Source organism: Ictidomys tridecemlineatus, chromosome 2 (assembly GCF_052094955.1).
Source record: "Ictidomys tridecemlineatus isolate mIctTri1 chromosome 2, mIctTri1.hap1, whole genome shotgun sequence".
Classification (NCBI taxonomy): Eukaryota; Metazoa; Chordata; class Mammalia; order Rodentia; family Sciuridae; genus Ictidomys; species Ictidomys tridecemlineatus.
Window position 1 is genome coordinate 34,448,288 of NC_135478.1, and position 13,543 is coordinate 34,461,830.

The window sequence follows — 13,543 nt, forward strand, 5'->3', positions numbered from 1 at the left end:
GTTTTAGACAAAACGTTTCTCAAAAGATCAACATGTCTACATGCAGGGCTGAGTAGAATCTGACCTTCAAAGATTAAGCCTAGAAAGGAGATAGACACAGTATGAAAACTGAGGTGCTAAGCCTTTCATCCTATTCTAGTCACCCATCAACACTACAGTAAACGCATACTTTAGGTCCCTGAAGAGTAACCTAGTCAACTGCTGTCATCATGACTCACATGTCAGAGGAGTACTGGTACAGCAAAGATATTGGGAAACTAATGTATTTCCCAGCTGTGTGACCTCCCAAATCAGTGATTTTTGTTTGTTTGTTTGTGATGCTAAGAATTGAACTCAGGGCCTTGTGCACGTGAGGCAAGCACTCTACCAACTGAGCTATATCTCCAGACCTAAATCAGTGACTTTTAAGTCAACTAAAAGCAAATGAAGCTAGAGGGTTAATTTTTCCCCCACTTTGGTAGCACCATGGTGTACTTAATCCACTTTGAAGCACCACTTGTACAACTCAGTCTTGTAGCTTTCTTTCCTAAATAACACTAAATAACAAGACTACTTATCAAGATCAATGGTCTTAGGCTGAGGTTGTAGCTCAGAAGCAGAGCCTTGCCTAGCACCTGTGCGGCACTGGGTTCGATCCTTGGTACTACATACATACATACATACATATATACATACATACATAAAATAAACAAATCCTTAGCACCACATAAACAAACAAACAAAATAAAGGCATGCTGTCCATCTACAACTACATAAAAGTTTAAAAAAAAAAAGATCAACAGTCTCCACTGTTGCCAAATTTAATGTATTTTTTTAGTTTATTTTTATTTGACCACTTAGTATCTTTAGCTCTTTTTACTACTGTAAGTGGTTCAACTACTGACCCAGTTGCTCATGTCAAAAATCCATGGATCATTCCTAACATATTTCACTCCTTTTCTAACTGCTTCTGACTCCTGTACAGTCAGTCACCGAGACATGTTGATTCTACTTCCTAAGTTCTTCTTAAATACATTTACTTTTTCTACCAATATTATATGAGTTCCCTAGTTTAAGACCCCACCTTTCTTGGAGTTCTCCTATAAGCTTCTCTCAGATCTTCTGATGGCTCCTTTTCTACATAAAAGGTAGAGTGGTATCCCCCCCCCCCCAAAAAAAAACAAAACAAAACAAAAACCGAAGATCTGATCTTTTTATTCCCTTGCTTAAAACTTTTTAATGTCTTTCTTTATAATGGAAAGAGACCAGAGAGATCTAGCCACTTATCAACCCAACCTAACCCTCAACTTTACTTTTTCACCATTTTCCACTTACTATATGTACGGAATGCCTTGATTTCTCTGAGTCTTCACACTATGCCAAGTATATCCTCCTACATATAAGCTCTCCAGCTGCCTTCCCTTGATTCTTCTGACAGGAGTGGGGTCTTTTTCTTTTCTTTTTTTGAGATGTTGTTTTATTTTATTATTTTTTTTTATTAGTTGCTCAAAGGAGTGGTCTTTTTCCTTTTCCTTTATATTTTACCACAAATGTCATTTCTTCAGGGACGTCTCTATAGAATCCCAGTTGTAAAGTCTGATTTTGCCCTTTATATATTTGCTTTATAATTCTTAAATATCTGTGAATGAAGTTATTTAACTTACATTGTATTCCCAATACCTAGCAAATAAAGCATTAATAAATGTTTGAGTAAATGAACATTGTTGTATTAATATGTATTCATAGATTGCTTGCTCTGTGAAGATAATGTTCTTTTTAGTTTGATCTTCATTATTTTTCCAATACTTAACACATTCTCACAGACAAATATTTGTTGAATTACTGTAGTGGTTCTGTCATGTAATACTTTTTCTGTCTTGCCTCCCATGCCAGTGCTTTACTTAATTGTATTTGACAGTGGTTTGCTTTTTTTTAATCAGCCTCTCTCTACCTTTTAAAATGCATATTTAACCAATTTACATTTACTGTAATTGTTAAACCTTATTTTTGTGTTTCTGATTTCCTTGCTTTTCTGTTGTTTTTTTTTCTTTTTTTCTCTTTTTGTTTTGTTTGGATCAATCAAGTTTTCCATTATTGCCACTCTAAGGGTTAGAAAGTTAACTTTGGTTTTCTAATTATCGACCTGAAATTTCTAATTAAAATATTGAATTTTATATATTTTTAAGGACAGTAACCTCTATTTTGCTCTTTTGTCACTTTCCTTATGAAAAGAAATTGGAGATTTTACTTTCCAGTTGTGACTGTGTATTTAGACCAATCAAAACTTAAGTTTTGCCAGTTTTTTGTTTGATTGATTTTTATCTTACTCTTGAATGTCTTGTTTTATTTATACTTATTTATTTATTTAGTCTGTATATTTACATATTTTTTAATGGTACTGGACATTGAACCCATTATATGATATTTTTTGACTAATTTACCTAATAATTATTTTAGATAAGATTTTTGGAGTGATATTTTCTCTGTTGTAATACATCAGAAAGTGTATTTATTTATTTAACTAGGTATGAATTCTATTTTAGCCATTTTTTTTGACTTGCAAAAATTTTCTTCTTTACATGTTATGTTTCTGACTGCTTAAAGGCTTTTAGAAATTTCTTTTTTAACGTGGGTTGAGATGCATCCTTATATGCCTAGTTTTTGTTTTGTTTTCCATTAATACTGGCTCTTCAACATAGAAGTTTCTTTCTTACATTGTTTCTACCCTCTTTCTACAATTCCTGTTAACCAGATTTGAAAACTTAGGAATTTATTTTCATGTCTATTCTCTTTATGTCTCATTCTTAGAAAATGCTTTTGCTCTAAGATAAGGCTTTTGATTGATTGATAATTCTTTTGTTTGTTTATTCTACTGTTTGGTACCATCTACACTTTTTTTCATTTTTGTTTTTAAATTTTTATTTCCACAATCCATAATTGAAACTTTGAATACAGATAGTTTGACTTAAAGATTTTTCCAGCTTTATAATGATGACAAAGAAATACAATACATATTCAGTGAAAACCATACTTGGAAATCTGAATTTTGACTCTTCTTGGGCCTGTGATGTGCAGTATTAGATTCTTAGGTGATGCTGGGCAGTGGCAATAGCAGTCAGCCATGCCATCACAAATAAACAACTTATGCTCCAGAGTACCATCTTGCTAAATGTCATGTTCAGTAAGTTGGGTGTATGAAATGCATTTTCAATTTAAGGTATTTTTAATTTATAATAGTAAGTTCATTAGGTCATAATCCTATCAAATCCAGAAGCATTTACACAGTAAATCTCAAAATTGCTGAAGATATACTTTTTTTAGTCTTTTCTTTTTCTTATTATTTTTTAGTTGTAGATGGACACAATATCTTTATTTTATTTATTTAGTTTTATGTGGTACTGATGATCGAACCCAGGGCCTCACCTGTGCTAGGCTAGCACTCTATCACTGAGTCGTAAACTCACCCCAGTCTCTTTTATTTTTGCTGGTATTGCTGTAGGATTAGTTCTTCTGATATTGATACTAATGACTCTTCTTAACAGTATATGTTGATTTTCTTTCTTTTCTTTTTTTTTAACCTTTGAGGTATGTATATTTACTTTCATTATATACTTATACAATCAAGAGATTAAAAGAGCATGTTGGTAAGTTGTCCAAGGGTATGTAGCTATTAAGCAGAGTTAACAGGTATATAGGTATGTTTTTTTTAATTATTCTAATTTGTTATATATGACAACAGAATGCTTTATAATTCATATTACACATATAGAACACAATTTTTCATATCTCTGGTTGTACACAAAGTAGAGTCATACCATTCATGTCTTCATACGTGTACTTAGGGTAATGATGTCCATCTCATTCCACCATCCTTTTTACCTCCTCCCTCTGCCCTATCTAGAGTTCATCTATTCCTCCCATGATCCCCCTCCAACCCCACTATGGATCATCCTCCTTATATCAGAGAAAACAATGAGCATTTGGTTTTTTGGGATTGGCTAACTTCACTTAGCATTATATTCTCCAATTCCATCCATTTACCTGCAAATGCCATGATTTTATTCTCTTTTACTTGCTGAGTAATATTCCATTGTGTATATATACCACATTTTCTTTGTTTATTCATCTACTGAAGGGCATCTAGGTTGGTTCCACAGTTGCTTTTGTGGATCATTATACACAAGTTCTTGCTTGTCTATATGTAAATAATTGCATTTGTTTCCAGCAACCTTGAGGGGGTCAAGGCAGGCTGCATGGTGCAAAGTGTCAGAAGCAACTGGTCATGACTTGGTTATTCCTTTTCTTTTGAGACCCTAAGCATGTAGCCTTACAGCTCAGAGGCAGACTTCTTTGTTGATGGGATGCCAATGAGGGAAAAGCCAAAATGACTACATAGTTCTGCTGTTGGAACCTATGGCTTCTTTGTCCTTGAAATTATTTTGAAAACATTTTTGACCTTTCATCACCATTCTGCTAGGGGTGAATGTTGCCTTGTTTTTTTTCCTTTATTCTATTCATATCTACCTTTCCTTTTAAGAGTTTGTATAATTCCTGATCCCTTAAAATCATGTCACCTTTCCTAGTATTACAAGCATTTGAAGTCAGATGCATTATTCAGAGCACTACCTTGATTTAAGCAGTGGTCAAGAATTCCACATATTTCTGTTTAAGTATGTCCTCAGTAATATATTTAGAGGGAAAAAGCAGATATATGTTAGATTCTGAACTAATGTGGCTATCTTCTAAGAGTATTGTAAAGGTAATTATATTTAGGATATAATTATTGTTTCTCAGGGAATCTATATGTTTTACTTTATATGTGAAATCATAGACCCATAGGGGTTTTATTATGTTGTATTTTTGTAGCATATAGTGAAAAGCTAATTTCATTTTTTTTATCTATTAGGTTACTGCTGATTCAACCATTCTAAAAGTTCTTCAATCCAACATTCAGCATGTGCTGCTGTATGAAAATCCTGTTCTCCAGGAGAAAGCATTAACTTACATTCCAGTCAAAGAACTAAAAAGGAAATCACAAGAAAAGTTGTCCAGAGCCAGAAAATTGGATAAAGGTAGTGGCTTTCCATAAGAATTTATTGTTAAATATGCATCATTGCTAAATTAATACTGAAGTAGTGCCTTTTTCTGAATACACTGTAAATAACCCGTTACTATATAGATTTAAAAAAAAAAAAACTTTTCTTGTAGTTGTGTATAGACAGCATGCCTTTGTTTGTTTATTTTTATGCAGTGCTGAGGATTGAATCTAGTGCTTCACACATGCTAGGCAAGTGCTTTGCCTCAGAGCTACATACAGCCCCAGCCCCTAATATATAGATTTTTAAGTTTAATAATAGCATAATTATAATAAATATGTCTTAGCTTGTTAAAAATTATTACATTGTAAAATACACATACCATTCTAACCACTTTTAAGTATAGAGTTTAGTGCTGTTAAATATATTCATGATGTTATAATAAAACCGTGACCACATCTAGCTTCATAACTCTGTTTGTCTTATAAAAGTGAAGTTCTGTGTCCATTAAAATGATCACTCTCATTTTCCATCCTCCCTGTCAGTCTTTGGCAGTCAACATTCTACTTTCTTTCTCTATGATTTTTTTTTAATGTCTATACAATTTTGACTGCTGTAAATATCTCATATAAGTGGAATCAATGTAGTATTTGTCTTTTGGGAATTGGCCTATTTCCTTAGTATAATTTCTTCAAGATTTATTTGTTTTGTAACATTGCAGAATTTTCTTCCATTTTAAGGCTGATTTCTATTATGATCATATACCACATTTTGTTTATCCATTCACATAGTATTGATACTCAGGTTGCTTGTATATTTTATCTGTTATGAACAATGCTGCCATGAACATGGGTATGCGAATATCTCTTTAAGACTCTGGTTTCAATTATTTGAGGTATATACCCAAAAGTGGAATTGCTGGATCATATGGTGATTCTGTTTTTATTTTTTGTGAAGATCTGCCATATTCTTTTCCATAGAAACTATACATTTTCTTTCTTCAGTGTCCAGGGGTTTCAGTTTCTTTACATCCCAACAGCACTTACTATTTTCTGTTATTTTGTTTTATTGTTTGTTTCCTTTATAGTAGCCATAATAAGGGTGAGGTATATCTCACAGTAGTTTTGATTTGCCATGAGGTTGAGCATCATTTCCTGTACTCACAATCCTATTGTTATTTAAAGTCTTGTTTTAGATCAAGTAAGAATAAGATAACTTAAATTTTACCTTCTCTTAATTCTTCTCTAGTGTTATTCATTTCTTTATGTAGACCCAAGTTTCTGACCTATATCATTTTCCTTTTCCCTAAAGAACTTCTTATATTTCTTTCATGGCAGGTCTGCTGGAGTTGAAGTTCCTCAGTTTTTGTTTACCTGAGAAAGTATTTATTTCTTCCTCACTTTTGAAGGATAATATCACCAGGATATAGAATTATAGGTTGGTGGGTTTTTCTTTCAACACTTTAAATATTTCATTTTATTTTATTTTTCCTGCTTGCATTATTTCTGATGAAAAGTCTATTGTATATTCTGTCTTATTCCTCATTCAAGATCTTCTCTTTGTCTTTGGTTTTCTGCAGTTTGAACAAGATATGCGTAGGTGTAGATTGTGTGTATTTTTCCTGCTTGATGTTTTCAAGTATCTTGGATCTGTGGTTTGGGGTATTACTTCAAATATTCTATGCTTCCTTCTCTCTTTTCCTTCTGATATGCCAGCATATATTCTATTTTACCTTCATTATCTCTGTGCTTCAGTTGCTAGAGTTCTTAGATGTTCTGTTTAATTTTGAAATTTTTCTAGAGTTCTATTTCTTTTTCTGTCTTTTCCCTTTGCATTCCAGTTTAGGAAGTTTCTGTTGATCTGTCTTCAAGCTCGTTGATTCCTTGACTATTTCCAGTCTGTCCCTGAAAGGCATTCTTCATTTGTATACAGTGTTTTTGATTTCTAGCATTTCCTTTAGATTTTCTTGTTAGAGTTTCTGTCTCTCCACTTATATCACTTATTTGTTCTTACATGTCATCTACTTTTTCATTAGGGGTCCTAACATACAAATGAATCAATAATGTAAACATATAAAACATATAAGGTGGTTATTTTAAATTCCAAAATATATGCTGTATCTGAGTGGCCCTAATATTTGCTTTGTCTCTATAGACTTCCTTCCTATTTTACATGCTTTGAAAGGTTTATTAAAATCTGATCATAATATATTAGGTACTAGGAGCTGAAGTAAACAGGACTTTTGTATAAAGATTTATGTTAATTTAGCTCAAAGGCCATGTTTAATATATGTTATGGCTCTAAAAGTCACAGGCTTTATATTCCTATGGTGCTCGGATCATACTGGAAACCTGTTGGAGTATTTGTAAGGTATGGGGATGGTACACAAGATCCTTGGTTCAATCCCCAACACCTAAAAAAAAGTACAGGGGAGGCTCTATAATGTTTGGACTAAATCTCAGTGTTTTAGTGGGCTTTTAGCCCTGGGTGTTACCCTCATACATGTTGTAGCTTCTCTCCCCAATAGGTAAGACAGGAGGCTATAAGGAGCTAGATTCAGGGAAATGGCCTCTCCCCAGTTCAGATAATGCTCTGGTAGAAGGCTTTTCCTAGCTGTGGGCATAGTTCACAATTCTTATTCTTCCCTTCTCTTTTCACAGAGCCATAAAGGTCTTTTTTGTTTATTATGAGAACCTTGAGGTTCCCAAAAGCAGAATGCACAGAAGTGTGGGGAACTCTTCCCGTACTGTATTTCTCACTCCCAAATTAGACCATACTCAGTCTTATACTCTGCATTTTGTTTAACATTGTCATTTAAGCTGGGTAGTGGCACATACCTGTAATTTTAGCTACCCAAGAGGCAGGAGAGTTGTAAGTTTGAGACCAGCCTGGGCAATTTAGTAAGATCCTGTCTCAAAATAAAATGTTTTAAAAATGTCTGGGAATGTAGCTCAATGATAGAGTGCTGGCCTAGCATATAGAAGGCCCTGAGACCAATTCCAAGTACTTGGGGGCGGGGTTAGAAGTTCTTAGAAGTTTATGGATCCAGGTAAGCACATGTTGGCCACGATCCTCTGAGTTGGCCTGTCTCTTAGGATTTGGGGGTGACCATTGGCTCTGTGACCTCAGCTCTCTGTTGGTTCCAGGAATAATTGTTGATTTTCAGTTTGATGACACTACTTGAAAGAAACCAGATCAACAACTGAAAATGCCTGTGAGGGTTAGTTTGGTTTTATTTATTTATTTCCTATTTTAAATTTTCCCCCCCATCAGGGATTGAATCCAGGGATGCTAACTACTAAGTCACATTCTTAGCCTTTTTTATTTTTAGACAGGGTCTCACTGAGTTACCTAGGACCTCACTGAGTTTGCTGAGGCTGGCTTTGAACTTGGGATCCTCCTGTCTCAGTCGCCCAAGATGCTCGAATTACAGGCATGCACCACCATACTTGGCCTTTTTCATCACTTTTTCCATATGTCATTTGCTACCCCTTGTATTTTGGTGGTCTTCATATTTTAGTGTTATACTGTTCTGTTTTTGATGACTGGCCTGAGCCGTAGACATAATTCTGCTTTCATTCTGCTGACCTTGAAACCATTCTTTTCTTCTTATAATAACAGATTTTTTTTTCTAATGTAAAGTAACAGTGCATGATGTGATCATAAGGTCCTATTGAGCTTCGTGTACTATCCATCATCTTTTATGTATCTTATATAAATGCCTATTAGGTACTTATTGTATACATTCTGTGTTTGAGTCATTGGCTGGGCCATGCTGAAGAGAAATGGTAATATAGCCCTTCCTTAAGCAACTGAACAGGGAACACGAATTAAAATAAGCTAACAACTGAGTGTGAGGCAGGTTCCAGTAAATGTAACATGTGAAGTGCGAATTTAAAAAAGAATATGTTGCCAAATGAATAAATTGCTGTGAGAAATAAATCAGAGACAGAATGCTTGAGTTTTGTTCAGCACATTCTTTCTCTCTAGGCAAATAACATTTAGGAAATTGTTCAAGGAACAAGAATTCACAAAAAGGAGCATCAAGTGAATGGTGTGGTTATCCTGAGGTATTGGTCTATTTGTCCTCACCATGGGAATGGTTGTGTCAGTGTACTGAGAACCCTTCAAGTCCATTAGTTTAGACTTTAGGTCCATTTCTCATAAAATCTATTGATGGTCCCTGTTGACATTTGTCTCCGAATTTTTTCCTCTTAAGTATTGTATTAAGTATTGTAAGTGTAATTGCATAGGTGTGTTTTGTTTTGTTTTGTGGCAAATAGGGTGAAGATAAATAGTTCATAACTTCATCACATAGGAATATGACTTCTAAGATCTGTATACTCTTTCACACTTAAGAAGTTTTAACTGACACAAGAAAGAAAGAACACATCAGTTTAGTGGGATAGTATGACAAATCAGTAAAAGATTAGGCTTTTCTTTAAGGACCAAGAAAAATCAGTGGGATTTGTAAGCTGAGATGTCAAAGGACATAACAGGGTAGGAAACTGTAGTGAACAGCATGCATGAAGGCAGAGGAATACAGGCTATTTGGGAACAGTACTACAGTTTGGCCATGTGTGTAGGGAAGGGTGTATGTAAAGCAATAATGGCAGATCAGGTAGGCTGAGACCTTATTTTGGTTGATTTTCAGTCTCAAGTAGATCAGTTGATATTGAATTTGTCTTTAATTTTTCCAAAAAGAACTGGAGTTAAAAAATGAAACAAATGATATTTCTAATAAAGTTTGAAATATAAAATAAGGACCAAAGAAATTAAGAGGAAGCACATATCTTAGTTAGATAACTAATCCATATTGTTACTGTGAGTGCGCATACAGCAGATATGATATATAATTCATTCATCAGAAAAGAGGAAATAAAAGTTTCTTAGGAAGTCACAATACTTGATTCAGTAGGCTTAACTGTTGAAGCTTTAATGAGGAGATTCCGAACTGTGGTTAAAGAAGATTCATCTTTAACAGCTTGTAAGATGAACAAAAATCAAGAGAGAAAGGAGAGAAGAACTAAAACATGATAGTAATGGCATTTATATAAGAGTGTGAACAAGGTGACTGCAGGGGAGAAGGCAGATATGAAAGTTGTTTTGGTGATAGAAAATATGATACAAGAGGCTGGGCTTATAGCTCAGTGGTAGAGGCATGTGTGAGGCACTGGGTTTGATCCTCAGCACCATGTAAGAATAAATAAATAAAGGTATTGTGTCTATCTACAAATAAAAAAATTTTAAAAGTAGAGTTATGTATACATGAGGATGTCAAAGATGACTGTCTAATTTTGAATCTAGAAAACTAGAAAATAAGAGGAGTCAATGAAAGCAGGTTTTTTTTTTTTTTTTTTTTATTGGTTGTTCAAAACATTACAGAGCTCAAGAATGAAAGCAGGTTTTGAAGGAAAAAAAGCTACTAGTTTAAGGTATATATTGCATATCATCTGAATTGCCAAGTGAAAACGCAGGCCTGGGATTTTGATAAGAGGTCAAGTCTTGAAAGGCACTTTAATGTGGTAGGTAAAACCACGAAGGAAATGAGGTTGCTGAGAGTGAAAACAAAAGGATTACAGAGGTTCTTTAAAACACTGTAGCCTTAGCCTCGTGTGGGTATTTGCATTTAAATTGGTTTAAATTAAGTGAAATTAAAAATTAGATTATTCGGTCATATTCAAAACATTCCAGGTACACAATAACTATAGGTTGTTAGTGGCAACCCTGTGGGATAGTGCAATATGAAATTATTTCCATTATTGCTGAAAGTCTGTTAGAGGGCAATGTTTTAGAAACACAGAATACAGGAGGAGGAAGAGTAACAAGTGAAGGAAATTTGAACATTTAGTAAAATAAGTGGTATTATTGATATAATGAGCGTATCAGATAGGTGGGGTTTGGTTGGGCTGAGAGTAATAATGACTCCAGTGGCTTAAGGATTATTTATTTTATCATGTAAAAAATTACTGAGATAGGTCCAGGTGCAGTGGCACACACCTGTAATCCCAGCAGCTGGGGAGACTGAGGCAGGAGGACCGTTGAGTTCAAAGCCAGCCTCAGCTAAAGTGAGGTGCTAAGCAACTCAGTGAGACCCTGTCTCTAAATAAAATACAAAATAGGACTGGGGATGTGGCTCAGTGGTCTAGTGCCCCTGAGTTCAATCCCCTGTACCCCTACCCCAAAAATTACTGAGATAGAAAGTGTGGTGTTATTGGTGTGCTATTGTCAAAGACCTACATGCCCTTCTGTCTTTTGGGTCAGGCATACACAGTTTTCATCCTCCCCATCACCTCATTGCCTAAAATGTCTGGTGGAGTACCAGCCATCACATTTGTTGACCAGACATTAGGAAATAAGAAAGGAGAAACGGCAATAAAGTTTATATACCTCTATATTGAGCCTATCCTCTTGAAGAAGCCCTTCTTTGGAGTCATACAAAGCCTAGTAATTTGGCCTCTCTTAGATGTAAGAGAGGCTGGGACCTATAGTCTTTTAGTTGGTACATTGTCCTCAAAATTAGAATTGTATAAATAAAGAAGTAGCAAATGTATATAGTATGGCAACTAGCAGTTTCTGCCCTAGCACTTAACTATTCGGCTGAGATGATGACAAAGCCTCCACTGGCCAGGTTGGTAATGTTCTTTCATTTATGCAGTGGATTCTTTTGTTCCTTTCCAGACAAAATCTCACTTGGATTTATGAACTAGTACCAATGTTCTTATTTGAAGCAGAAGTATAGTCCTTATTGCCCTATACACTGTTAGAGATAGTTAAGGCTCAGAAGCATGGTTTGATAATCAGCCTGGTAGAATAAATGCTTCTCTTAATAAAGTGCTTCAGACACAGGCAATACTTTTTGGAGAAGTGATAATTTATGTTGGCCTGCTGAATTGAATATGAATACATGGGGTGCAGAGTGTTGAGCTTTAAAGGTGTGTTGAAGGATGTCTACTGAGAATTTTTACGTTTTCTCCTCTTCTCTTTCCTTTATACACTGATACCATAGGTTTTCAGGGGATAAATTTAGGTCCTAAAATTGTTAAATTTTGTTACTGGGAAGTTACTAGAAACCCATTTACATTTATATGGAATCTTTGAAGATACAAAATTTGTAAATTTGAAGTCTTGGTTGTGTATTTTAAGCTTTCCATTCTCTAAATAATGTCTTCACAGGATTTATCATCTAAGTCAGACCTCCCTTTAATACTTATTATCTCTTAGATGCCTGAGTGATTATTCTGTAGATCCATTTTTCAGAGCTGCTATTAAGATTATTATTTAACCTAACCAAGTAATACTGACCCTCATGTGGTCCTGACTTTGGGAATCATACTTCCCAGAAATACGAATATAATGTCTTCTTTCTTTTCTTTTCCTGTCTTGATAATGCCTATTTGGGGAACAATATCAATTCTAAATAATATCTTGAGATTTTTCTGTTACATTGTTCATTCAGATATGTACTGAGCATCTCATGTAGCAAGTACAGTTCTAGGTGTTGGGTACACAGCAGAGAATGAAACAAAGGACCTGCTATCATGGGGAGAGATAGCCAAAGGGAAATAAACCAACAACTTAAGTATTTCAAGTAGTAATGAGTGCTGGGAAGATAAGTCAGGATAACAGAAAGGAGAGTGAGTAACTAGGAAGAATGCTGTTTGGTATAGAATTATCAGGGAAATTCTCTCTGAATAGCAGTGATTTCCCTTGCCAGGAGAGAGCAGTAACAAAGGGGCCCACTGAGGTGAGAATGAGTTTGGCACATTTGAGAGATGGCAAGGGAAGAAGGGAGGGTGGGCATTGTGGCTGTAGAATGAGCAAGACAGATGAGAGAGTTTATCAATTTCCTATGGCTTACTACAACAGATTACCAGAAACTTGATGAATTTTAAAAAACAAATTTATTCTCATAATTCTGGGTGCCAGAAGTTTAAAAATTGGTATCACAGGGTAAAGTCAGTGTCAGCAGAGCCATGCTCCTTCCACAAGGTAGAATCCTTTCTTTACTTTTTCCAGCTTCTGGTAACTACTGGTAATCCTTGGTTTGTGGCTACATCGCTCCAGTATTCACAGCCAGCATCTTCAGAAAGCTCTCTGCCCCATCTTCACATTGCCTTTCTCTTCTGTGTGTAAAATCTTCTGCTTTCCTCTTATGAGGATACATGTGGTTGCATTAGGGTCCATCCATATGTTCCAGGATAATATCTGTGGTGAAGATCCTTAATTTCATTACATCTGCAGTTTTCCCCCCATATAAAGTAACTATATAGGCTCCAGGGATTAGGATGTGAACATCTTTTGGGGGTCTGTATTTTAGCCTACTACAGAAGGTGAGCTGGAAAAACAAGGATAGAAATTTTGAATTTTATTCTGAATGAAGTGGAAGAAAACCAGTTTATGGGTTTTTGAGTGACTGATCTGGCTTTTCTCCCCACTCTGGTTCTGGAGATGGAACCCAGAACCTTGAGCTTGCTAGGCAAGTGCTTATCACTGAGCTATGCCCTGACTCTGGCTTACATTTTTAA

At 35.1% G+C, this 13,543-nt stretch overlaps 1 protein-coding gene across 2 annotated transcripts in view; it reads left to right on the forward strand.

Annotated features, from left to right (window-relative positions):
- The window catches only part of Ngly1 (N-glycanase 1), a 51,003-nt gene that overhangs the window by 17,100 nt on the left and 20,360 nt on the right, over positions 1 to 13,543 (forward strand). For both annotated transcript variants that reach the window (XM_005317274.5, XM_005317275.5), the window contains exon 4: positions 4,886 to 5,051. In XM_005317274.5, coding sequence (XP_005317331.2) covers positions 4,886 to 5,051 — 166 coding nt within the window. The remainder of the gene's footprint in view (positions 1 to 4,885; positions 5,052 to 13,543) is intronic.